The sequence below is a fragment of the Myxocyprinus asiaticus genome, chromosome 29 (genome assembly GCF_019703515.2).
Source record: "Myxocyprinus asiaticus isolate MX2 ecotype Aquarium Trade chromosome 29, UBuf_Myxa_2, whole genome shotgun sequence".
Taxonomy (NCBI): Eukaryota; Metazoa; Chordata; class Actinopteri; order Cypriniformes; family Catostomidae; genus Myxocyprinus; species Myxocyprinus asiaticus.
The window spans coordinates 14,986,264-15,013,543 of record NC_059372.1 but is presented as its reverse complement, the minus strand read 5'-3'; the positions used below and the strand labels follow the sequence as shown (position 1 = coordinate 15,013,543).

General features: G+C 37.6%; 1 protein-coding gene across 5 annotated transcripts; it reads left to right on the top strand.

Moving 5' to 3' along the window:
* The first annotated feature begins 866 nt into the window (after positions 1 to 866).
* Positions 867 to 19,575, top strand: zgc:56699 (uncharacterized protein LOC405758 homolog). Of its 5 annotated transcripts, none has more exons than XM_051662771.1 (8): positions 902 to 970; positions 1,196 to 1,355; positions 1,487 to 1,602; positions 10,297 to 10,423; positions 11,063 to 11,143; positions 12,311 to 12,374; positions 12,717 to 12,802; positions 19,283 to 19,408. In XM_051662771.1, exons 2-7 carry the CDS (start codon positions 1,271 to 1,273, stop codon positions 12,787 to 12,789), a joined length of 546 nt encoding a protein of 181 aa, XP_051518731.1. In that variant the 5' UTR covers positions 902 to 970; positions 1,196 to 1,270; the 3' UTR covers positions 12,790 to 12,802; positions 19,283 to 19,408. The 5 variants fall into 5 exon arrangements, with proteins under 5 accessions (XP_051518727.1, XP_051518731.1, XP_051518730.1 ...); XM_051662770.1 differs by lacking the exon at positions 19,283 to 19,408 and adding an exon at positions 13,735 to 13,870; XM_051662768.1 differs by lacking the exon at positions 19,283 to 19,408 and adding an exon at positions 12,970 to 13,351.
* The last annotated feature ends 7,705 nt before the right edge of the window (positions 19,576 to 27,280 follow it).

Genomic DNA, 27,280 nt, shown 5'->3' with positions numbered 1-27,280 from the left:
GGAACTAAACTTAGTATGCCTATTTGTCTCTTGGCCGAAGAGGTCTGTGCAAAATTTGACAAAAATTGGCCACCTGGAAGCGCTTTTGCGTTTTACATGCATGTAAATTGTTGTATATACTGCTGCGTTTAAAAAAGAAAAATGTAATTCAGACCATGCTGTAAACCTCCCCATTCTAAACAACTCTGCCCTAAACACCATTGGTTTGAAATAAAATGTTCATTAAATACTTGAGATTATTTTAAAAGATGACTTTTTCGAACTAGTCGTAGGCCGTTCGCCCAACTGGAACCAAACCAGTGCAGAAACATTCTCTGGAGTCGCAAAATGAAAAGTTATCAAAGGAATTGTAAAATTGTAATTTATCGTCAAACGGTATGCCAAAACGTTCATAATGGGTGTAGCCACTTTTACTCAAATGTTATAACTCTTGAACAGATTGAGAAATTATCACCAAATTTGGTATACTTATGTATGAGGTCATTCTGAGGACACATACAAATATTGCGCACCTCTGCCTATTGGTGGCGCTATAATGGTTAAAAACAAATATGGCCGATCGACTTTTTCTTCACATGTGCTTGGACACTGATGATTGCCGCTTGCGGCTATATTTACATATAATGATTTTAATTAATTATTTTTTTGCTGATAAAATGCCTACCTTGAATGTACTGCACGTTGCTTTGGATAAAAGCGTCAAAAATGTCTATTCGTGTTTTTTGTGTTTTGTTTATTGCTTTTTTTTTGTTGCCTGAATGTGGAAATATAGTGTTTGCTACAGACAATAAAAAAAATAAATAAATAAATAAATAAAAAAATTACGCTGATGACACAAGTGATGCCAAACCAAATCTCTGGTTCTTTAAGTGCACCACGTGATAATCATTCCACAGGCAAACCAATTGATTGATGAGCTCTATTGATTGCGGCACAAGGGGAGGGAGCACGCGACTACAAAAGAGAAGTTGTAAGTATTGTTCTGTAGTCCCTTATATCGCGTAAAATAAAAGCACGTTTAAGTTGTAATGTTTTAAAATTGCGAATGTTTTTGACTGAACTTCCACGCCTTTTGGCTCTCGCATGCCCTTTTTTGTAGTTAGCTGAACGTCTTGCACAGCACGCGCCGCTACTGAGCAAACCTTGGGGAAAAACTAGCATTTTAAAGTTTTTAATCTGGGCTTATTTTACTTAGGGTGACATTTGTATCTACATAGGCGGCGAAGCACGCAAAACCACCTAAAAAATCAAGACTCCTACAGGAGGAGCCATGTCTACTATTAGATTCGGGAGTAGTGTCGGGCTGTCTGGCGTCAACTCTGAAGATCCAGAGCACAGCTGGAAGGAAGAGCCAGGTAACGTGACAATTGTTTTACTATTTGAAGTTTTTAACTTGGGTTGACAGCACTGATGTAATGTCAAATTTGAACATGACTCCAATATGTTTAATGTGTTGCACTGTGGCCGCTTGTTTCTTTCCCCCCAGGAAATGAAGTCCTGGATGATGCCAGTGACCCCAACAGGCTTGTGCAGTGCCCATATGACAGAAATCACCAGATCAGGGCCTCTCGTTTCCCTTTTCATGTTCTCAAGTGCAGGAAGGTAGGTTGAAACTATCTCCATGTATCAGATTGATTATCAGTCTTTAATTGAATGTTCTGTGTTCAATACAAGTTAAAGGATTAGTTCACCCAAAATTGAAAATTCAGTCATTGTTTACTCACCCGTGTTGTTATAACCCCATATAACTTTCTCTCTTTTTCTTAACAAAAAGGGAGAAATTGTGAGGGAAAAACATTGTCAGTGATGTCATACAATGGCAGTTTATGGTGACCACCTCTTCAAGCTTCAAAAGGACACAAAAGTATAATTCAAAAGTCTAACAAATTATTCCATGAGACTCATGATTTGTTGCAAAACAAACCGAAATCTAATGTATTTAGTAAAAATATTCACTGACGGTTGATCCCCTGTGTGTGTTAATGAGTCTGCATGTGAGCTTTAGAACTCTTTGCACAAGAGCAACAGTAGTAACGCAGCATGCGCGAGATGGGGCGTTCAAGCAAAAACTCTTTAGGGGTAAAATATTTTCGTAGCAGGGAGAGCTGCCATGGAGACCTGCCACTGCCACAGGCAGCTCTCACTCGACCTGCCACTGGTCTATGCATCACCCTCTCGATGCGTCACCAGTTCTGGACACACAGCTTTTTAGCTGGAATGGGTGGAGCTAAAGTGTAAAAAAAAAAAAAAAAGAAAATTAGGCTTTACCCTCTGCCCCATTAATATTTTACTCCTCAGCAGCATCAGTTTGAATATTTAGGTTCAAGCTCATGTCGTTTTATTGTTATTCAGTCCCACCAGGATTTTGTGGCACTTTTTTCTGGTTTTGTTGCCTAAAATGACAATTTGCTGCAGCTTTTCTCAAATTTTGCAACTGCAACTTGCTGCACTTTTTTTTTTTTTTTTTTTTTGGTGGTTTTGCAGTGAAAACTAACAAATCATAATTATATACCTCTGTAATGGTGTTAATTACATGTAAATTAGTGCACAATAACTGAATATGCAGTTATCAAGAAAAACAACAAAAGTATTACACACAAAAATAGGTTACCATACATTTAGATGAAACCTGTGGGTATTGGAAGACCCTTAATTATTTTTGTATTATAACTTTCTGCCTCAGACAATCCAAAAATGTCTAAGTTTAAAATAGATGTGCAATAATTGTGTTTTTTAGTTTACATAAGGATTCATTTGGCCTGTTGCAGTTATTACATTTGTATATGGCCATATATCAGATTTCAATATCAAATACAGATAGTGTTTCGAAAAAATGTTACGTATGAAAATGGCAATTCGTGTCATTGTTTGAAATGTTGTATGTGTATGTGACCTTTTCTATACCAGTAAAAATACATTTACAAACATTTATCTTCAGCATAAGTGTTCAGCATATATTGCTATTTTCAAATTCGTAGCCTACTGTATTAAACATTTCAAATTCTAATCACATTTTACTACAAAACTAATGGGGATTTTAAGTGAATGTTAGGGATTCTGTGTGTAAACGCATGTTTTGTCTCATTCGCAGCACGCAGGTGATGTAGCCTATGTGTGCTGTCTGCAGTCCCACAAAAGTTTAGACAAGGATTTTAATAGTGAACGCAAAACATGGAGACGAGGCGGAGACACTTATTGTTACTATGGAGATGATGCAATGGCAGCTGTGTATCTGGATATGTTTCGACTGCTTCAGGCTTTTCAAACATTTGTTTAGCCGCTGTCAAACATGAAGGAAAGCGGCAGTATTCCCTCAGATTTACAGAAATTATAAAAAGTTTCAAGCTACCGCAAATAATATGATGATTTGGTTGAATTTGCAAGAATTCTTGCGATCACAAGATCGCAAAATCCTTGTTATTTATCTTCTGTACGGCAGGGGATGAAATGTAACGCTGTGTCTCCTGAACCAAAAGTAACAAATATATGACATCTTACAAGGCCATCACTTGCACAGATGACATACGTGATCAGTAGACGCATGTATTAGTACAAATTACAATAGGACTCTTCACAGAAAAACAATAAATACAAACAGAACATTTACAATTATGGGTAATTAGTAGGAAGGGGGGGTCAAAATCAAAAGTAACAGTCAGTATCTGGTGTGGCCACTAGCTGCATTAAGTACTGCAGTGCATCTCCTCCTCATGGACTGCACCAGATTTGCCAGTTCTGGCTGTGAGATGATACCCCTCTCTTCCACCAAGCCACTTGCAAGTTCCCAGACATTTCTGGGGGGGGAATGGCCCTAGCCCTCACCCTCCGATGCAACAGGTCCCAGACGTGCTCAATGGGATTGAGATCCGGGCTCTTAACTGGCCATGGCAGTACACTGACATTCCTGTCTTGCAGGAAATCACGCACAGAATGAGCAGTATGGCTGGTGGCATTGTCATGCTGGAGGGTCATGTCAGGATGAGCCTGCAGGAAGGGTACCACATGAGTGAGGATGTCTTCCCTGTAACGCACAGCATTGAGATTGCCTGCAATGACAACAAGCTCAGTCCGATGATGCTGTGACACACTGCCCCGGACCATGATGGACCCTCCACCTCCAAATCGATCCCGCTCCAGAGTACAGGCCTCAGTGTAACGCTCATTCTTTCGACGATAAACGCGAGTCCAACCATCACCCCTGGTGAGACAAAACTGTGACTCGTCAGTGCAGAGCACTTTTTGCCAGTCCTATCTGGTCCAGTGAAGGTGGGTTTGTGCTCATAGGTGACGTTGTTGCCGGTGATGTCTGGAAAGGACCTGCCTTATAACGCACCTACAAGCCCTCAGTCCAGCCTCTCTCAGCCTATTGTGGACAGTCTGAGCACTGATGGAGGGATTGTGCGTTCCTGGTGTAACTCGGCATTTATTGTTGCCATCCTGCACCTGTCCTACAGGTGTGATATTCGTATGTACCGGTCCTGTGCAGGTGTTACACGTGATCTGCCACTGCGAGGACAATCAGCTGTCCTTCCTATCTCCCTGTAGCGCTGTCTTGGGCGTCTCACAGTACGGACATTGCAATTTATTGCTCTGGCCACATCTGCAGTACTCCTGCCTCAATGCAGCATGCCTAAGGCACATTCATGCAGATGAACAGGGACCCTGGGTGTCTATCTTTTGGTGTTTTTCAGAGTCAGTAGAAAGATCTCTTTAGTGTCTTAAGTTTTTATAACTGTGACATTAATTGCTTACCATCTGTAAGCTTTTAGTGTCTTAATGGTTTATGGTTTATTGAACAAGCATGGAAAACATTGTTTAAACCCTTTACAATAAAGATCTGTAAAGTTATTTGGATTTGTAACAAATTCTTTAAAATACAGTGTCCTGAAAAAGGGATTATTTTTTTTTGTTTTTTTTGCTGAGTTTATATAAAGTACTAGTGTATAGACTGTATACACATGCACATTTGGAAATATTATGAAATTGTGTATGTATGTGTGGTTTTATTTTTATATAATATATATATTCTCACACACACACTACCAATCAAAAGTTTTGAAACACTTGACTGAAATGTTTCTCATGATCTTAATCTTTTAATCTGAAGTCGTATGCTTAAATGTTTGAAATTAGTTTTGTAGACAAAAATAAAATTGTGCTGACATATTAATTTCATTATAAAACTAAAATTTAATTACATTTTTGAAATTGATGGCTTGGGCCAAATAATAAAAGCAGCCAATAAGTGCCCAACATAGATGGGAACTCCTTCAATATGGTTTAAAAAGCATCCCAGGGTGATACCTCAAGAAGTTGGTTGAGAAAATGTCAAGAGTACATGTCTAAATATTCTAGGCAAAGAGTGACTACTTTGAAGATGCTAAAATATAACAGTTTTGATTTATTTTGGATTTTGTTTAGTCACAACATAATTCCCATAGTTCCATTTATGTTATTCCATAGTTTTGATGACTTTACTATTATTCTAAAATGTGAAGGAAAAAGAATTATAATAAAGAATGAGTGTTTCAAAACTTTTGACCGGGTGTGTGTAAAAAAAAAAAAATTATAGCTCTTAAAAAAATTGAGACCACTGCAAAATTATCAGTTTCTCTGGATTTACTATTTATAGGTATGTGTTTGAGTAAAATGAACTTGTTTTATTCTGTAAAGTACTGACAACATTTCTTCCAAATTCCAAATAAACATACTGTAATTTAGAGCATTTATTTGCGGAAAATGACAACTGGTCAAAGCAGCTTGGCTTTGTTTGATGGCTTGTGGCCATCCATATTTCTCTTGATCACATTCCAGAGGTTTTCTATTGGGTTCAGGTCTGGAGATTGGGCTGGCCATGACTGTCTTGATCTGGTGCTCCTCCATTCACACCTTGATTGACCTAGATGTTTGGCATGGAGCATTGTCCTGCTGGAAAAAACAATTCTCAGAGTTGGGGAACATTGTCAGAGCAGAAGGAAGTAAGTTTTCTTCAAGGATAACCTTGTACGTAGCTTCACAAAGACAAATCTGCCCAATTCCAGCCTTGCTGAAGCACCCCAAGATCATCATCAATCCTCTACCTGGTCATCCAAGGCTTAGATGGAGACCTGGAGAGGCCTTCAAGCCACCCACTGTGAATTTTGGTGGAGGATCGGTGATGATCTGGGGGTGCTTCAGCAAGGCTGGGATCGGGCAGATTCATCTTTTGAAGGATGCATGAATCAAGCCATCAAACGCAGCGTTTCCACTGGCGTGGAAGAAATGTGCTCAAAAGCCGCTCACAACGATAGGAAAAAGCTTGCTCTGCGCCACTGTCAATCCCACAATCCACCTTGCTAGCGTGGCACTTGACTTCCATAGGAATTAATTGAAAATGGTCACTCCCCTTCAGTCAAAACGCACCTGTGGAAACATACCGTTAGGCTGCATTTCCACTGCTGCAGAAGAAATCTGCTCACAACTCTAGGAAACTGTTATCAATCCCACAACGCACCTCGCGAGCATGGCTCTCAACTTTCATAGGAATTAATTGAAAATGCTTGCTCGCCTTCACTCAAAATGCGCCAGTGGACACGTACAGTGACACATCTTTCTGTCTGTAATCGCACACATGTATGATATATATTGACTGTGTACTAAAAACAATTTATTTTTACCATGTATTTAGAGCATCACAGGTCAAGTTCGAAGCTGTATACTACCATACCACTCTTACTATTTTTGCCATAGATTGATATGGTAGAAGCAGTAAGAGTAGTATGAATAGTGTGCCATTGAGAAGACATCTGTAGACAATACAAACTTGCTGTTCCATGGCCCAAAGCGGGAGCGTTGTAGCATTGCGAGTGACTGAGTGGATTTCTTCCACACCAGTGGACACGTACCATTATGACTGTGACCGTGCAAGGGACAGGCGGTGACAAGTCAAGTGGGAGCTGCCTATGGCTGTGTCAGGTCTCCAGGGCAGCTCTCCCTGCCACGAAAAGATTTTACCCCCTCTCCGGAAACCTTTGTTTCGCTTCAAGAGGACCACTAGCGATATTAACAGAAAACAGAACATACAGTGCATCCGGAAAGTATTCACAGCGCTTCACTTTTTCCACATTTTGTTATGTTACAGCCTTATTCCAAAATGGATTCAATTAATTATTTTCCTCAAAATTCTACAAACAATACCCCATAATGACAACGTGAAAGAAGTTTGTTTGAAATCTTTGCAAATTTATTAAAAATAAAAAATGAACAAAATTACATAAGTATTCATAGCCTTTGCCATGACACTCAAAATTAAGCTCAGGTGCATCCTGTTTCCACTGATCATCCTTGAGATGTTTCTGCAACTTGATTGGAGTCCACCTGTGGTAAATTCAGTTGATTGGACATGATTTGGAAAGGCACACACCTGTCTATATAAGGTCCCACAGTTAACAGTACATGTCAGAGCACAAACCAAGCCATGAAGTCCAAGGAATTGTCTGTAGACCTCCGAGACAGGATTGTATCGAGACACAGATCTGGGGAAGGGTACAGCATTGAAGGTCCCAATGAACACAGTGGCCTCCATCCGTAAATGGAAGAAGTTTGGAACCACCAGGACTCTTCCTAGAGCTGGCCGCCTGGCCAAACTGAGCGATCGGGGGAGAAGGGCGTTAGTCAGGGAGGTGACCAAGAACCCGATGGTCACTCTGACAAAGCTCCAGCATTTCTCTGTGGAGAGAGTAGAACCTTCCAGAAGAACAACCATCTCTGCAGCACTCCACCAATCAGGCCTGTATGGTAGAGTGGCCAGACGGAAGCCACTCCTCAGTAAAAGGCACATGACAGCCCGCCTGGAGTTTGCCAAAAGGCACCTGAAGGACTCTCAGACCATGAGAAACAAAGATTGAACTCTTTGGCCTGAATGGCAAGCGTCATGTCTGAAGGAAACCAGGCACCACTCATCACCTAGCCGATATCATCCCTACAGTGAAGCATGGTGGTGGCAGCATCACGCTGTGGGGATGTTTTTCAGCGGCAGGAACTGGGAGACTAGACAGGATCGAGGGAAAGATGAGAGCAGCAATGTACAGAGACATCCTTGATGAAAACCTGCTCCAGAGCGCTCTGGACCTCAGACTGGGGTGAAGGTTCATCTTCCAACAGGACAACAACCCTAAGCACACAGCCAAGATAACAAAGGAGTGGCTCCGGGACAACTCTGTGAATGTCCTTGAGTGGCCCAGCCAGAGCCCAGACTTGAACCCGATTGAACATCTCTGGAGAGATCTTAAAATAGCTGTGCACCGACGCTCCCCATCCAACCTGATGGAGCTTGAGAGCTCCTGCAAAGAAGAATGGGAGAAACTGCCCAAAAATAGGTGTGCCAAGCTTGTAGCCTCATACTCAAAAGACTTGAGGCTGTAATTGGTGCCAAAGGTGCTTCAACAAAGTATTGAGCAAAGACTGTGAATACTTATGTACATGTGATTTTTTTTTTATTTTTTTTTTTTTTATATAAATACATTTGCAAAGATTTCAAACAAACTTCTTTCACGTTGACATTAATAGGGTATTGTTTGTAGAATTTTGAGGAAAATAATGGATTTAATGCATTTTGGAATAAGGCTGTAACATAATAAAATGTGGAAAAAGTGAAGCGCTGTGAATACTTTCCGGATGCACTGTAGCTGCACATAAACCAGGGAACAGAATTTACAAACATGTCTGAAGAGTTTGTAGTGGAAGAATATATGCATTTCAGTGTACAGCATTCTTTGTTTTAACCAGAGTCCTCCATCAAAAAGTGTGGTGGAGGAAGCTGAGGGTAGCTACCAGTACTGCTGCTCCTTATATGCATATTACACAGTTTGCGTAAGGTACCAACTCCCTGGGGGGCACCATTTTACCCGAGGGGGGACAAACATCACCGGCTGCCCTTACTCGCATGTTATACCTTATTCAGGGACCCGAAAGCAGTCGCGGAACACAGAAAATCGCCTTGCACTCGCATCTTAGCGGACGGGATTACCGGACGCGACATCAAATAAAGAAACCAAGCGATCGATGGAATATCCCTTGCTTGTCGCAGCTGCTTAGGACAAAAAAACTCAACATGGAAAAGATGTTTTATTGTTGTTTGGCGTCGGAGTAGGACACGGTGTGACTGTAGCTACCTTCAGCCCCATCTCTGTTTGATGGAGGACTCCGCTCATTGTAATGCATCTATTTTTCAACTACAAACACTTCAGACATGTTTGTAATTTCTGTTCTCTGGTTTATGTGCAGCCATGTTGTGTTTTCTGTTAATATCGCTTGTGGGTGACGCATAGACCGGTGGTAGGTCGAGTGAGAGCTGCCTGTGGCAGTGGCAGGTCTCCATGGCAGCTCTCCCTGCTACGAAAATATTTCACCCCTACAGAGTTTTCGCTTGAACGCCCCATCTCGCGCGTGCTGCGCTACTACTGTTGCTCTTGTGCAAAGAGTTGTAAAGCTTGCATGCAGACTCATGAACGCGCACAGGAGATCAATGGTCAGTGAACATTTTTACTAAATACTTTACATTTTGGTTTGTTTCTCAATCCTTATCGAATGCTTTCATAATCATGAGTCTCATGGAATAATTTATTAGACCTCTGAATTGTACTTTTGTGTCCTTTTTTGAAGCTTGAAGAGGTGGTCACCATAAACTGCCATTGTATGACATCACTGAGAACCACACTTTTTTTTTTTTGTGCAATTTCTCCCTTTTTGTGTTTAAGAAAAAGAAATTCATATGGGGTTATAACAACACGGGTGTGAGTAAACAATGACTGAATTTTCATTTTTGGGCGAACTATCCCTTTAAGCTCAATCGACAGCATTTGTGGCATAATGTTAATTACCACAAAAAATATTTTGACTTTCCTCCCCTTTTCTTAAAGCAGAAATCTGGGTTACAGTGAGGGACTTACAATGGAAGTGATTGGGGCCAATCCATTAACGTTAAAATACTATTTCAAAAGTATAGCCATAAGACAAACAATATGCATGTTAACATGATTTTAGTGTGACCAAAATACCTTACTAACCTTTTCTGTGTAAAGTTATAGCAAATTTTTAAACTTTACAGTTCAAATAAATACATAAGTTTTAACAGAAGAATTAATGTAAGTGCTTCATTTTAAACCCTCCAAAAATTGGTCCCATTCACTTCGATTGTAAGTGCCTCACTGTAAATGATGAGAGAATTTTCAATTTTGTGAATTATGCCTTTTAAGCTATGTTTATGGATGAATTCCACTGGGCCACAAATGTATCTGTCACCCTCCTCTGTTTTAGAACCACCCCAGATTGGCCAGTGAAATGAAGACCTGCCCCTTCAATGCCAGGCACTTGATTCCAAAGCACGAGTTTTCACATCACGTAGCAAACTGTGAGGACAAGAGGTCACTGACTGCTGAAGAAGGTTAGTGCAGCTGGCGATCAGCTTTTGTTCCATGTACATTTTATGCTTCTGTGTACAGCAAAGTCTGAATGAAGTCCAGTGATCTTGGTTCACCTTAAAATAATTTTATTACATAATCGCCCTTAAGTCGTCACAGACTCCTGTGGAACACAAAGATATTTTGAAGGATATTATGTTTATTTCTCTGTACAGTGAAACCGTGAAAGTCAATGGAGTTAAAAACATTTCAAGCTTCTGTCACTTCAAAAGGTATGGATTAAACCACTCGAGTTGAATGGATTATGCTGCCTTTTTGTCCTTTTTGGAGCTTGAATGTTTTGGACCCTAATTTACTTTCATTGTATGGAGAAGTAAACATCATTTCCTTAAAAATATCGTTGCTTGTGTTCTGCAGAAGAAATCATATGTGTTTTGATGCTGCGTCAGGATAAGAGAAAGGTCACCCAGATATTATCAATTTAATTTAGTGTTTGCATGTGTTGAGTTGGAGTAATGAATTGTATTAATTAGTGGAAAATCTGTGTTTTCAGCTAATCAGTTTGACTTTTTATTGAACATTTATCTTTTAATATTTCGGTTGCAGTCATGCTTAATCACTGAAATGCATGGCCTCTCATGGCTTACTGCTTTCTTTTTCAGGGAATATAGAGGTGCTTAAGAAGTTCCAGGTGCCTGTTAATACCTGGACAAACCCTTCACCCAATGAGGACTGGGAAACAGGTCTGTGACCTGATGAATGTACTTTTTGTTATCTTATTATTGTCTTACAGTAGGTCTCCATGACTTTGTATCTTTATAAGCTTATGTATGGTTTATAACGGGTACTCAATAGGCGGACTCGGGTCCGGATCCGGACTGAAGGGCATTTCAATCCGGACCGAGATCTAAATCTTTGTGCTAGTCATCTGACACCTGGCTAAGTGATTGTGTAAGCATACGTGTATACATGAGTGGAGCGGGAATAAAGCACGTTCAGCGCTACGTGCTTTATGTCCACTCTGTACGCTTTGCCTCTCTCTCCACTATAGACATGATGCGCCGCATAAAGCCTAATTTACTGTACATACGAGTTGCAGGTGTGGTCATTTTAACATCAGAATCTTTAACACGGCTCCTTAAGACTATAACGTTTGTTAATCCGCATGCTACGAGCCTTTCATAATAAAACAGATTTTTGTTCTAATTTTGTGAAAATGATGTCATCATGGATGGTAAGGAAAGCCTTTATATACTTATTATGCAAACAGTATTTTAATGCTTCACTGTTATGTAAACTGTTTTGTTGTTAATTGTCACTTTAAAGAAAATATAAAAATGGTTCTTTCAGACTTTTACATTTTTATAAATGTTCTCTCAGGGGATATCCCTGAACCCCCATACAGTGTTTTTTATCTGTCAAAAGACCTTCTGTGTCCAGTATATAAATATTAAATGTAAAAACTGTACTGCTGTCATTCAGCTTCAAAACAAACTGTTGATCTTATCTTTTAATATTCATATCCAAGTGCCCTCGACTGAAGTCATGATGAAATAGTTTAATCTTTTGGTAGAAAAGATCTCTCAGACCCCACTACTTTGGCTGTCTCTGGGCCCCCAATGTCCTCATCCCTGCCCAGTTTTGAAAAGACTATTTTACCTGCCAATGTTGCAAGTTATAAAAAACAAAAACAAAAACTATTTAAAGATAATAATTTTCTAGCCATATAACTACTGACACCATGTAAGCTACATATTATTATCCGGACCTTTGCTGTGAAGGAAATGTAGACACCAGACCACTTGGAGCTTTAATTGAGTATCTGTGGTTTGTAAATTCTGTATGTTTGGTTTAATTGATTAAATCCCTTATTTCTGGATGTTCTCCTCTTTTTGGCCATGTGATTGCAGAGGCTGATGATGATGCTGCCACCTTTGTTTGGGGTGAAGCCAACAATCAGCTTGCCCAAAACAAGTGAGTCACTGCAGTCTTTCCAGAGTACCACATAGACCTCAGAAGTCATTTAAAGTTACTGGTTTATATGGCATTTTGAAAATCACAGAGGCATGTTTTCAAGGTAGTGTGGCTGGAAACAGCCAATATAAAAATGGTAATGTGTACACAGACTATATTTAAAAGTGGGCAACAATGGCAAGTGTTCATTCTTAAGTTGAAGTGTGTAATTCCTGCATCACTAGTGCCACTGGACAGAATTACCAAATTATTTTGACAATTTCCAAATGAAAGCGCAATAACACCTCAAGAGGAAAGGGAACTGAATCGTGATTTTTCTTGAACTTGCGCTAATTCTGTTAGGCCAGAGCCATCTACCACTATCAGTTTATCGGATGGATTGCGGGCACCTCGAACTCTTCCATGGAAACTCTAAGCACTCTAACAAGGTATTTGTTTGCATTTTGAACAGTGTCCTCTGTCATGCCAGGAGTTTGCAAGCCTACCTCTAGATGGCAGCAAAACACCTAGCTAACGTGTGTGTGTGTGTGTGTGTGTGTGTGATAACTTATCTCCCCCAAAAAAAATAAAAAATGTAACCTCTCTTTTTGCAAAGGATGCATCACCACTGGACAAACGCCACAGGACAATCTCTTACGTTTTTTATTTTTATATTGAGCCCTGTGTGACTTCTAGCCTAACTAGTTTAAAATGTACCCCTCTTTTAAAGTTTTTTAATTTTGCAGTGCCTTAACCTTTTGAATGTATTACTATTTTGCTTGTCTGTTTTCTAAAGCTTCTTTTAATGCGTAACCTGTAAACGGATCTGTTCCATGTGCAGAGGTGCTGCTTATTAAATCCAGTAATTAGTTACTTCATCTGTATTAAGAACCATCAGTATTATGCTTTCTGGACTGCATGCTTAAACTATTGCAATTCTTGGAAACGATGACATTAATCCTACTCTGTACTGATTCAATAAAGTATTCTTCGCATGACCGTTTTGTCTGTAGCGTTTGTCTCTAACATGCAGTGTTTTTCCAAATACTTTCACATTGAGGCAGTACATTCTTTCCCATCTGTTACTTCGATAATTCAAGACATGTCATATCTTCCAATCAAACAAGGAATTATAATTTGTTTAAAGATTAAGTGTATTTTTAGTTTTTTACATTGTGACATTTCATGACAAGCACAGCCCATTCTTATGTAAATGTCTCATTCAATACTGTAGTTTGTATTACTATAAATATTTGTACTACATTTGTTAATATGCTGCTTTAATCTCGTGCGACTCCTATGCCATTTTTAAAATCATGCCGCTAAACACAATGTACACTGTATTTTTGCACATTTATAATGAATAATTTTATTTTAACAGGGTTGACAGTGATTGGATGATGCTGGCCATTACTTTAAATCAGAATTAATTATGCTGATTTTTGATGTAATGTCTGTAATGTCTCAAACATGAATAACTAACACTTCTGGAAACTAACAATTTAATAAAATCGGACTTTCTATTGCTTTGTTTTTATGATTGCACAACTTAGTCCCGCTGACCACATGTTGCCATCAATTTTTGTAGGGAAACTATTTGCTCTAGAATTATTATTTTTTTGCATGTTTATTAGGTGCTACTAGTTACAAATCAAAAAGGGGAAATTAAAAATGCACACAGCAATCTCAGGAGGCTAAAAAACATTCTTTATCAGGCCTACAGCAAACTGTTGCAGTAATGGGATTTACAATGGAATAATGGGAATAACAAAAGTGAAGTGCTTAAGATTTGGTTTAATTGCAATGAAAACTGTCACAAGGCAGAAAACCCTAATGGTTCTAAAATAGGCCTTTGGATTTGGGGAGAAATGTGTCCTGGACATGTTTTTGTGGAATTCACCATTACAGTTTAAGCAGCTGCTGAAATATATTTTGCTTTTCTTGGCCTGCTCTTTTTTTTTTTTAATATATATATATATATATATATACATAAACCCATATGATGAGATCATGATGTCCTTACACGCAATGCGCCTGGAGCGTTTAATTGGTGTGTGTGAACATTTTGTCTTTTTTTTTTTTTTTTTTTTTTTTTTCTCCATGACAGTGGTTAGCTTATGTCACATAGACGATGGGACAATGTAACCCCATGTCAATATGAATGGAGCATGAGTTTGTATGGCAGGACCACAGGTCTGTTCCTCTCTGCCTCATCTCCAGTGCCTCATTTAACCTGCACAGACAGCTGGCCACACCAACTCTCCTCTACAAGCTTGCACTAACTACAGACATTTGCACAGATGACAGCGGCTCTGCGTGTGCGCTGGTGTTTATGTAGGCAGGGCTGATTGCTTGCCCCTTCTGGCGTCTCTGAATGTGTGCCTGTTCAACACAGCTGTATTTAGTTTTTCCTTGAGTGTCTTGTTGCGCCGAGGAGTAGTTTAAAATCTCTGGTTCATTTTAAACTTCGCACATTGCCATGTGAGAATGAAATTTAGGAATGCCATAGGTATGTGTTAGAATTAGATGTGAACTAGGTTTCCTTGGAGCGTTGATATATATTTAAAGCAGTGTTCTGCAGTGTGATATCTTGCATCTAAAACTTTTGTATTTTGATTTTGTTTTATGAATCAAAGAAAAAGGCTGTTATGCCTTTTAAGCTCAAACCATATTAAAACAAAGGCCAGAAAGTATATAACTAGTGATTATAACTAAATAAATGGGTACAATGCCTGCATGCATATCAATGCGTTTATGCCTTTCATAAGTACATATAGGCTACTGTTAAATCTGTCTGTACCTACAGTATATTAAAATTTTATTTTTTTAAATTTATTTTTGGTTCATAACCTATTCACTTTATCTAATGCTTGAATTATTGTGATTTTAATTTTTGGCACACTTCATTTTGAGACGGCGCAGAATGTTTATACCATTAACATTCATTTGTCACCACATGAGTATGAAAGTTAACTGTTTAAAAAAGAAAAAAAAAAGACAATAGTTTCAAATGGTGACAAGTTATAGCATTGATACAAAAAACCTTTCCCATTCATATTAATTCCCATCTAAAAAAAAAAAAAAAAAAAAAATGTTCTCCCATATTTTGCATTTGTTTTCATGAAATGCCAATCACAGAAATAGGCTATAATGCCTTTTAAGCTCAAACCAAATTAAAGCCAAAAGACCAAAAAAGCAAGTAAAGACCCTGACTACCACACCTGGAGTCGCGAATTCAAATCCATGGTGTGCTGAGTGACTTTAGTCAGGCTTCCTAAGCAACCAATTGGCCTGGTTGCTAGGGTGGGTATAGTCACGTTAGGTTAACCTCCTCATGGTCGCTATAATGTGGTTTTCGCTCTCGGTGTGGCGCATGGTGTGTTGTGCGTGGATGCCTTGGGGAATAGGGTGAAGCCTTCACACACGCTAGGTCTCCGCGGTAACGGTCTCAACAAGCTATGTGATAAGATGCATGAATTGACTGTCTCAGACATGGAGGCAACTGAGGTTCGTCCTCCGCCACCCGGATTGAGGCGAGTCACTACGCCACCATGAGGACTTGGAGTACGTTGGGAATTGAGCATACCAATTTGGGGAGAAAATCCCCCCACCCCCATAAAAAGATGAAAGGCTAAATAAATGGAATAAATGCACCTCATAAATACACAACATACATTGCACATCGATTCATAAATACTCTATATTTTGACTTCTTTCACTTGCAAATATCCAAACCATTAAGGGGAATGTTCACCCAAAAATGAAAATTCTCTCATTTACTCTTACTTTTCACCCAATTTGCATAATCTTCTATAATATATAGAATATATGAATGATTACAGGGAAGTGCTAAATATAAACACCCAAATTCTGGGTCGGACTAAAGGCTTTTTCTCTCATAACTCAATAATGTGGGATAGAATATTGCCCCATTCCCCAATGCTTTAATCTTAAACCATAACTAAACCAGATCTGTACAGAGAGGCGAATCCTAGATTACACATTACTTTAGCAGTGCTGAAAGAAAAATAATGGCACTGTGAAATTGCATATTTTTTTTATGGTTTGTTTTTTTGAGTCATTCTGTATTTTGATAGGATCTTTAATTTCCCTAGATAATGTCATTGGATAGATGGGAACAAATCATTTTCAGCAGAAAATGGTATTATTATTGTATGAATGTAGTTATTTGTCCTTTCTTTGTAATGTTGCAGACTATTCATGAGGTGCAAATATATTCTGTCCTTCAATTAATCTTCCCCAAAGAGCAATTCTGCACTGTGGCTGTCCATTCTGCCGGCGTTTTACAGTTACATCAGAGTGTTGAACGCCAGCATTTGGGTTGCTCTTCAGTGAACCAATAGTAGTAAATTATCTAGTAGAATAGCCTAAAAGAGTTCAATGTGGTTAAAGAATTTGTGCAAAAAGTTACTTTTGAGGCTATGTTCAGAATGGATTACTAGTGTACTGCTTTCTGCATTCTGTGCCCTATAATCTGAACATTGCCTACTATTTTTTTTAATAACTTGTGAGACTGCATATTATGCAATGATAATAATTTCAAAGATTAGTATGATACATTGTCACATGGCCTCATTATGCATGTTTATTTCACCAAGTGGAATCCAATTATTTCTGAAATAAATAAAATGCACTTTTTTCACATGATTTAGTGTTAAAAGTATTTATTCGGCACAGTCCAAAAACAGGCTTCAAAAATATGACTTCTTATTTCTTTTGATTTTCGGTTAAATGTGACCCAGACATTTATGACATTCACCCATTTATTTCTACTTGTCGACAATTCATTGTCAACAGGATTGCTCTTAAGTCAACAACATTCCATTCCTTTTTAATTCTGCTGGAGAGCACTAACAATAAACCTTGACTTGAGTTTAAGAACTTTTATTTCCTTTTTATGCAGGTAATGTAGGCCAGTGACGCACTTTAAACATGCCGAAGCTCTTGAAACAGTCAGCATTTGCCATTTGTGAGGGTTTCTTTTCATTGGAAAAGTAGAAAAGATGGCTTATAATTGAAGGACTGAGATCTTAGGTTGAGATCTCAGCTGTCTGGGTCACTCTATGCGTAAGCACTGTGTAAAAGGGATACTCAGCAGGAATAGGCACACTGCGGTTTGAGACTGCATATTTGAAAAGGTTCAGTGAGACATGACAGAAACCCATGGGAAGCACAGTCATGCAGGGAGAGAGAAAAGGAGTGGGTGGACATGAATTTGATACATCACTGTTTTCTTGAGCCACAGAGAAGTTGATCTTACAGTTTAACATTCATAGTTATGGTTATTTATTATTGTTGTTCTTTATTATTATCTGAAAAAGACGATAAATTCACAAATAAACCTATGAAAGCAAAGTTGCATACTTCCAATTCTGTCGTCATCCATCACCCTTATGTTGTTCCAAACCCAAATGACTTGCATCCATAGAAGACAAAAGGAGAATTTTGACAAAACTGTTAGGATATGTTGAATTTTAACATTTAAGCAATATTTTTTTTTTAATTTTATTTATTTATTTATTTTTTAAATAACATGGGATTATGTGCAAATAAAGACCACACCTTGCAAATATAAGATGATTTTCTAGTAAACTGGAAAATGTTAACACAATTTAGCAGCTGTGTTTCCAAGAATATTTTAAATGGAGACCAAAAGGTTAAAGGTATAATTCACCCAAAAATTAAAATTCTCATTCATCATTTACTCCCCCTCATGCCATCCCAGATGTGTATGACTTTCTTTCTACTGTTGAACACAAACAAAGATTTTTAGAAAAATATCTCAACTTTGTAGGTGCATACAATGCAAGTGAATGGTGACCAGACCTTTGAAGGCATATAAATGCAGCATGAAAGTATCCATATAATCCATATGACTCCAGTGGTTAAATCTATATATTCAGAAGCGATATGATAGGGTTGTTTGAGAAACAGATTAATAGATCAGTCTTTTTATACTGTAAATCTTCACTTTCACTCTCACATTCTTTTGTTTTTTGCAATTCATATTTTTTGTGCATATCGCCACCTACTGGGTAGGAGATATTTATAAAGTTAGTACTTAACCTCCTGAGACCCCCGCATGACTGCTGTGTGCATTTTCCATTTCCCTTTTTGATTTGTAACTAGTAGCACATAATAAACAAGCAAATAATAATAATAATAATAATAATAATAATAATTTTAGAGCAAATAGTTTTCCTAAAAAACATATGTCCTCATATGTGGACAGTGGAACTAAGTTGTGAAATTTTAAATAATAACAAGTTATAGTTTTTTTTTTTCATCAAATTGCTTATTTTTTCCAGGAGTGTTGGTTAATCATGTTTTGTAAAGCTGAATAAATCTGATTCAAAGTAATGTCCAGCATCATCCAGTGACTGCAAACCATGTTAAAATAAAATTTACCATTATAAAATTATGAATCTATGTACAGATTACCATTGCCCCATGTCTGCAAAACATGTTGAGTGGTCCAAACATCATCTGCAGCCTGAAACTGAACTTTTGAAAGGAAGTTTGTATTGAATGCCCTTAGCTGCATAGAGAGCTATAGGATTCTCCCTTGCTCCCTATTTAGTGAATGACTTAACCTCCAGTGTGCTGTCTGTCTGCACTGGTCTCAGAACAGTTCAGAATGCAATTTATTATCATCCTAACTCCATATAAAGCCTCTGAAAGCAAAATTTTTCAGCTTTTGGATGAACCCATTGATTCTCAATGTAATAATGCACAGTAAATATAGGAATGCATTTACTAATGTTAATGAATAGGACTATATTGTACAGTGATAACAAAATAAAATATAACAAAATGTATATTAAAATTAAGCGCAGTGACCCACAGATGTTCAGAGTTGAAGGTTATTCAAAATAACTTAATAATAAATGTTTTTTTCTACTTTTCAGGAAATGCAGTGCCAAGTTCCACATATGTGGACATCATGTTTATCAGCAGGCTGACACTAGAAAAATGAATGGAATTTTTAAAGTGGCATATCAAACAAAACAAGAGACTACTCTTTACAACCAAACATGATTAAATAAATTTTTTTTAAAGAGATTTCTTACCAGAGGCACTTTTGTTACCGCTGCATCCGTAGGAGCGCTTCACGGAAATCGACGGCATGCTGTTGTGTCACGTGACTCGGTCCGGCAAAAGTTTAACCATTAAATGACTGTCTAGAGTCTTGTGAACAATATTCAGTTGGTTTTTATTTATTTAAATTTTGCGTTGCGTATAGCGAAGCCAAAACACAACATCCAGGCATGTGGATGCAGGGTTGCACAAGGTTAAATATTGATCTGTTTCTCACCCACACCTATCATATTGCTTCTGAAGACATGGATTTAAACACTGGAGTCATATGGATTACTTTTATGTTGCCTTTATGTGCTTTTTGGACCTTCAAAGTTCTTATCACCATTCATATGGACCCACAGAGCTGAGATATTCTTCTAAAAATCTTTGTTTGTGTTCAGTAGAAGAAAGACATACACATGTGGGTTGGCTTGAGGGTGAGTAAATGATGAGAGAATTTTCATTTTTGGATGAACATCAACAGGTTAAACACATCACCTTTAATATTAATAGAGAAACAGAGTCTCAGATGACTTTGCAGTCATATATAAAGCCTAAATAAATTCAAAGCTAAACTTTTAATAACAATTACCATAAAACTATAAGAAGCCTTTCATCTGGAACTTAACTTTATCATAATATGCAGCCTGTAACTCAAACTGTCAATTCTCATCAACATCTGGTTATGCAATATTTGGTGTGCTGTACAAACACTTGCGCTCTGCAGTGCTGTGGCTGGGCTTAAAATGCCTTTTTCTGTCAATCACATTTAGAATCATTGGACTGAACAAAAAAGAAGGGATGAGGGAAAAACAGTCTGTCACTTCATGTTCCTCACACACCACTGGAGTGATGGGAAGCTCCGTCCTGACTGTGATGGAAAGGTATTGCAGCTGTTGCTCCCAAATGCTGAGCTAAAGTCTGGGGCCCATGGGTGAATGGGGGGGCATCAGAGCATTTACAAATTTGTATTTGTGCATATAAAACAGAGACAGACATTCAGAGAGAGAGAGAGAGAGAGAGAGAGAGAGAGAGAGAGAGAGAGAGAGAGAGAGAGAGAGAGAGAGAGAGAGCACAATAGCAAATGTGATAACTGATTGCAAGTCAGAAATAACTGAATTATCAGGATGAATTTAAAAAGATGAGAAAATCTGGCCAAGTCCATTGACTGGACAGTGTGGTGCCTCATGTCAGTTACTGATGCATCTCTGGGTGTATGACAAATGCTATACTGAAGCACAGTTTTATTAAAATCTATTTAAAAATCTTTAAATCTGTATTGCTTTACTTTAATGCTTTCTGTGATGATGGATGTCTCTTTCAGACATCTATTGGTTAATTTTTTTAGTCATTATTAATGGAAGCGTACACAATACTTAAACTAACACCACCATACCATTTGCCATGCATCACTTTTGTCATGCTGCTCAATGAAAACTAGACAGACAGCTAAATATTTTCTTTTGATACCCACTATTTTGGTATGTACTCTACATGGCCAAAAGCGAGTGAACAACTAAACACCACATCAATATGTGCTTGTTGAGCATTTCATTTCAAAACCATGAACATTAATAGGGAGTTTGTCCTCCTTTTGCTACTAATAGCAGATTCTACTCTTCTGGGAAGGTTTTAGATGTTGGAACATGGCTGTGGGGATTTGTTCACATTTAGGCACACAAGCATTAAACCATTTCTTTATGGATCTCGCTATGTGCACAGAGGCATAGCCATGCTGGAACAAAAAAGGGACCCATAGTACTGTAAATATTTGACTAAGGAGATTGCATGGCTGTATGCTTGATTTTACCAAGCTGTTAGTAATGGATGTAGCTTAAATAGACAAGCATGCTAATTAGAAAGGGGTATCCACATGCTTTTTGCCATATTGCCACAGTGTGTTATTCTTGGTTGCGTATCCTCATAAACAGAGCCATGAGCCATGATTAGTCCACCATTTTTGCTTGGTTACTTTTATTATTAGAGGTCCAAGCACCAAAGGTCAAACGCACTTTGGATGATAAACATTCCATTCCTTTTTAAGGAATGCCAATAAAATGTTTGGGTGTGGCCCAGAAGCACTTTATTAGGAACACCTGTACACCTACTTATTCAGGCATATTCATATCTAATCAGCCAATCATGTGGCAGCAGTGCAATGCATAAAATCATGCAGATACGGGTCTGGAGCTTCAGTTAATGTCCACAAGGAAAAAATTTGATCTCAGTGGTTTCGTCTGTGGAATGAATGTTGGTGCCAGACAGGCTGGTTTGAGTATTTCTGTAACTGCTGATCTCCTGGGATTTTCATGCACAACAGTCTCTAGAGTTTTCTCAGAATGGCGCCTAAAACAAAAAACATCCAGTGGACGGAAATGTCTTTTTGATGAGTGAGGTCAACGGAGAATGGCCAGACTGCTTCAAGCTGACAGAAAGACTACGGTAACTCAGATAACCACTCTGTACATTTGTAGTGAGCAGAATAGCATCTCAGAATGTAAAACATGTTGAACTTTGAGGCGGATGGGCTACAACGGCAGAAGACCATGTCAGGCACTTTATTAGGACCTAGTGTTCCTAATAAAGTGCTCAGTGAGTGTATATCTTCTTAACGCAAAGTCTAAACTAAACTTTGTAAATTTCGCCACGAAGACATTTTGAGAATGCATATAACATTTTTGACAATTCTTTCCATAGGGGGTGCTAAAAATCTGTTATAACTTTGGAAGTGTTTTATCAAGGGAGTTGGAATTTGGCTTTTTTTTTTTTTTTTTTTGGTGCTAACATGCCTTAAAATAGCGATTGGACAAATCACCAAAAATGTCCACCAGCAATCAAATTTCAGTCGTTAACAACTTAAATTGTCCACGGCTGATCTTATGAAATTTGGCATATACGTACATGGTATATAGATGAGCCGTGTACCAAATTTTGTAAGAATTGGCCACAAGGTGGCACTGTAATAAACTAATTTACATTTTCGCGAATAACTCCGAAAATGTAAGGGTCAGAATAAACATTTGTATTTACTCTGAATTCTTCAGTGCCCCTAAAACAAATGGTCATATGGATTTCTCTTTCTGCAATATTTTTTCCATGTCTGATTCGCATGAATTTTGGTATGTATCACCTAGAGATGCTCCTAAGAAAAAGTTATCAAAATAAATTTAATTCATTTAACTGTTTCTAGCATATGAGTCAATATGGTTTTGGGTGTGGGGCATAATGACTAATTGGACTGTACCTTGTGAGCGTAACATTCAAACTTAACAAAACTTAATACACATGGACAACTCGACATTCTGAGGGAACATGCCAAATTTCACGAATTTCTAATGCTAGAGAATGCCATAACTTAGGTAAATCTTACTGTGCAGCAGTTTAAAATTACCATGGACTGCATATGCCCAACACTGTGCAAAATTATCAACATGACATGGCACAATAGGAGAATTGATAATTTATAAATTCACAAACAACATCAGAAGTGCGTTTTATAAGCCTTATATTGTATTAGTATTATCCGTAATACCGAGTGAGTTAGATTGAATACATGGATACATACAACAACAAAAGATATGGGAAGAATTTTCTCCTCCCTTAAAAGTTGATAAGCTTATTTATTTTACTATCCTAGCTGTGCATGGATATATGGTTAGATGCATTTTATTGTTTGCATTTATTATTTAGTTTTTATCAGAATAAACCTGTGACCCTTTTTGTGTGTGTGTGTGTGTGTGTGTGTGTGTGTGTGTGTGTGTGTGTGTGTGTGTGTGTAAAGGCCCACCAGTTGAGAATCACTGTTCTAGAACCTTCAACTGAATTATTGGACTTTGTTGAATGTCGGGCTGAGGGTAACTGAGGACATGAAATAGTGTGATGAAAGGGAGTTTTTTTTTATTCCTGGAATCACGCTGTTAGTCTCCAGAGACACTTTTTGGGCTATGTCCCCTGTGGCTTCTCAACAGACCCTTGATTTTGTATAACATCTGTCAACAATGAATAAAAATACTGATTACTGATGGGAGTTAAACCTGTCAGATGCAATCTAAAAAGAAGAGAATTCATGGATGGTGAAAGGCTTTGAATTCACCTCCAAGTAGTTTAGGGCATCGTTAAAATTATGTTTCTCTGTCAGTATAAGTCTGAGTGAGGCTTGGTGGCAAACGATGGCTTCCTGTGCCCTGCTGAAAATAGAACAGCTTAAGCCAGCCTAAGTTGGTCTTAGGCTAGTCAAGCTGGTCGGCCTACTGGTCTCTCAGCTGACTAGTGTGCAAAACCTTTCTAAAACTAGCAAATAGACCAGCCTTACTAGGTTGTGAGACCACCTTAGCCTCAAGCTGATTTAAGATTCTTTTTCAGCAGGGTAAATATGATATATGCTCACTTTTTAATCCAAAATAATTTCCACTTCATTGAATTTTAAACGAGGGTTCTTAGCTCACTTTTTCGTGGGCCGTATTTTGAGGTATACTGTACCTCTGTTGGTTGCATAACAGTTAAAGATGGTAACATCCCACCTAGTTTTTTTTTATTTTTTCCAGTCATGCTAAAATTTATTGTAAAGACCTAAGTTTTTTTTTATTCTTTTTTTACTCTGACATTTCCCCAGTTCCGTAGCCTTTCTCTAGCTCTGTCAGTTCGTAATGCCACGTCACTTCTCAGGACCGTACCTCTGTCTGACAGCCACTACCACCGGGAGTGACCTTTTCTACCATTCCTTTCATCTATGCTACCACTCTTTCTCTCTCTCCCTCTATCGTTAAAGAAGGGCTAAAGAAATATAAAGCAATCACAGAATCAATCATTCAGTTCCTCTCTGGGGAAAATGCATACAAACTCTTAAAAAGAGCTCTCTCTTTTTAGCCCATCATCATAGTTTTCTCTAGCAGAGATATGCATAGATGCCATCTTCAACTTTACCGACTACATTTAAAAAAAAATTATTATTCATTTAGCTACTGTGAAATATTTAATAAGCAACAACAAATGTGTATCAAGATGTACATTGGGGTCTAAAAGTGCACTGTAAACCGTAATGTTGTCATTATTGAAAAATGAACTTGTCTTAATTAAACATTACTTAATGTCAAGATTTGGGCTCATAACTCAAATATCTATGCTCCTTGAACTTATTTATCTTAAAAATCAATAGGCTTAAGATTGTATGTGTTAATAAGCCAAACAATTACAAACATTGAGTACAAATTTGAGGCTATTTGAAATACCCATAACCCATTGCGCTTGAATTAGCTTATGTTTCCTTGGTCAAAGGGAACTGTTGGGGGTATTTAAATAGATGTTAAGAATTCATAGATGTTTTAGCTCTTTTTGTAGTATTTATGTTTTTTGTTGTTGTTGCAAATAGTTGTTTTGTGTGATAACCCCTTTGGTCAAGTTGGACCCTGTGAACTCTCAGTTCTCCTTGTGCATGTGCAACTGAAGTACAGGTGTCTATGCATTTCTGTGTAGATTTAAGTTTATTTTGTGATTCCTAGAATCTCCTAGAAGTTATAATCTTCTGTTTTAAACTATGTGATCTGATATGATCAAAATTTGAGTCAGTTCAGTTAAAATTAAGTAGAAACAACCATATTTAAATAGCATTCTATATGAACACCAAGTTAATTACACAAGTTTTGGAGACACCACTCTAGAGAAAACATTTATACACTGACAACCCTAATAAATTGACTTTACTCAATTTATTGATTAAACTCGTTCAATTGAGGGAACGAGTTTAATCAATAAATTTAGTAAAGTCAACTTATTAGGGATGTCAGTGTAAAAATGTTTTCTCTTTTGCATTTTTCTAATTTAATACACTTTAAACACAAGAAATATTTTAGATTATTATTTACAAATTATATCACCATAACCATTCATAAAAAACAAAACAAAACAAAAAAACATGTTTTTCAGAATTTTATGGGATATGACAGCTCAAGCTGGCATGGACGCCGCAAGTTGATGATGATCCATGTTATCCCAGCATCACTTGATAATGTTCTGAAGAACATTTTGTGATTTCATGGAAGCAAGGAGATCAGAATCCCCCCCCACCTTTTTTTTTATTATTTTATTATTTAAACATCTCAGCTCTGTAGGCCCATACATTGCAAGTGAATGGTGGCCAGAACTTTGAAGCTCCAAAAAGCACATACAAACAGCATAAAATGAATCCATACGACTCCAGTGGTTTAATCCATGTCTTCAAAAGTGATGTGATAGGTGTGAATGAGAACGAGATCAATATTTTTTACTACAATTTCTGCTCCCTGCTCAGTAGGTGGTGATATGCACAAAGAATATTGTATAGTAAAAAAGAACTTTTATATTGATCTTTTTCTCACCCACATCTATCATATCACTTCTGAAGACATGGATTTATCCACTGGAGTCTTATGGAGAAATTTTATGCTGCCTTTATATGTTTTTTGGACCTTTAAAATCCTGGCCACCATTCACTTGCATTGTAAGGACCTATAGAGCTGAGATATTTTTCTAAAAAATGTTGTTTGTGTTCAGCAGAAGAAAAAAGTACAGGGATGGCATGAGGGTGAGTAAATGATGAGCATGCAGCCTTAATCTCTAATTTGGATTTATTTTATTTTATTTATTTATTTATTTTTTTTGTCCTTCATTGCATATATTTCAGCACCATTTGTTTTAAAGCACTGATTGTAGTAAAGTCTTTGGCACGTTTTCACCCATCACATGTATCGCTCTGAAAAGTCGTCCATGTAATATGATGTCATGCTTTATTGAGCAGTGTGTACAAGTACAGAAAACAAGGTCTTATCCAACTGATATTGTAGAATTATGCAACAAGCCTGTAATATTATTATTCTAAGGTTACAGATTAAGAACCCTGAGATGAGATGCTGTTTATATTTTTGCAAACATTAATAAGGCTTCTATTTTTGAGTTATTCTTTATGGTAATGTCATTATTATCATTAATATACTTTAAGGACACAAGGCTTGTTTTTGAAACACCATGATTACACCATTCTCTTGATAATTCAATGGAACAAAATACTGTCTCTATAAAATATTTAATAATAAAATTAACCTGTTATGAAAGGCGTTGATAAGTCAGCACAATTTTCAATGAAAAAGCAGACATCGGACCATTTAAAGCTCTTTTGCTGCTTTTTGGTGGAAAATCCATATGAGTTTGCAGTTTAAATGTTACATCAACCCTACAGTTTGTACAGGGAAGTGATCTCTATTTTAAGAAAGAAGCAGTCCTAATACTATATACCAAGGGATTTAGCTGTTAATCCAGAATTTTGAGGAAAAAAGAAATAAATAAACCAGTCACATGGAGACTGAATTAAGCCATATTTGATGATGCTGAGAAGTTTGCAGGCTCGTGCATTTTATAAAGAGAAGTCAAATATATGAAGTACAATTGAAAAAGCACAACTGATGACAATGTTTTAACATTTTGGCTAGGTTAGCCTTTTACAAAGGGAGCAATATTTAATATTGTATCATATTGATGGAATCAAATAAGATATTTTAATTGCCACTAAAGCTTGTCTGTGAGTGATCGGCACCTGTGGTGTAATGCATCTGCAAGATATCAGAAAAGGGAAACTATGAAATAGACACTCCCTCATGTGGGGAAATATGTGAATCTAACCTGAATTACCCAACTCATTTTTTGTCTTTTTAATATTTAATATGTCAATTTTAATGTCAACAGAACTCCATTCACATTCTATTACAGTATTGCTCTGCTGAAGAGCAATACTGTGACATACCACAGAGATTTATTAGATAATCATTCCATTGGGTGCATTGTTTATACTCTTTTGT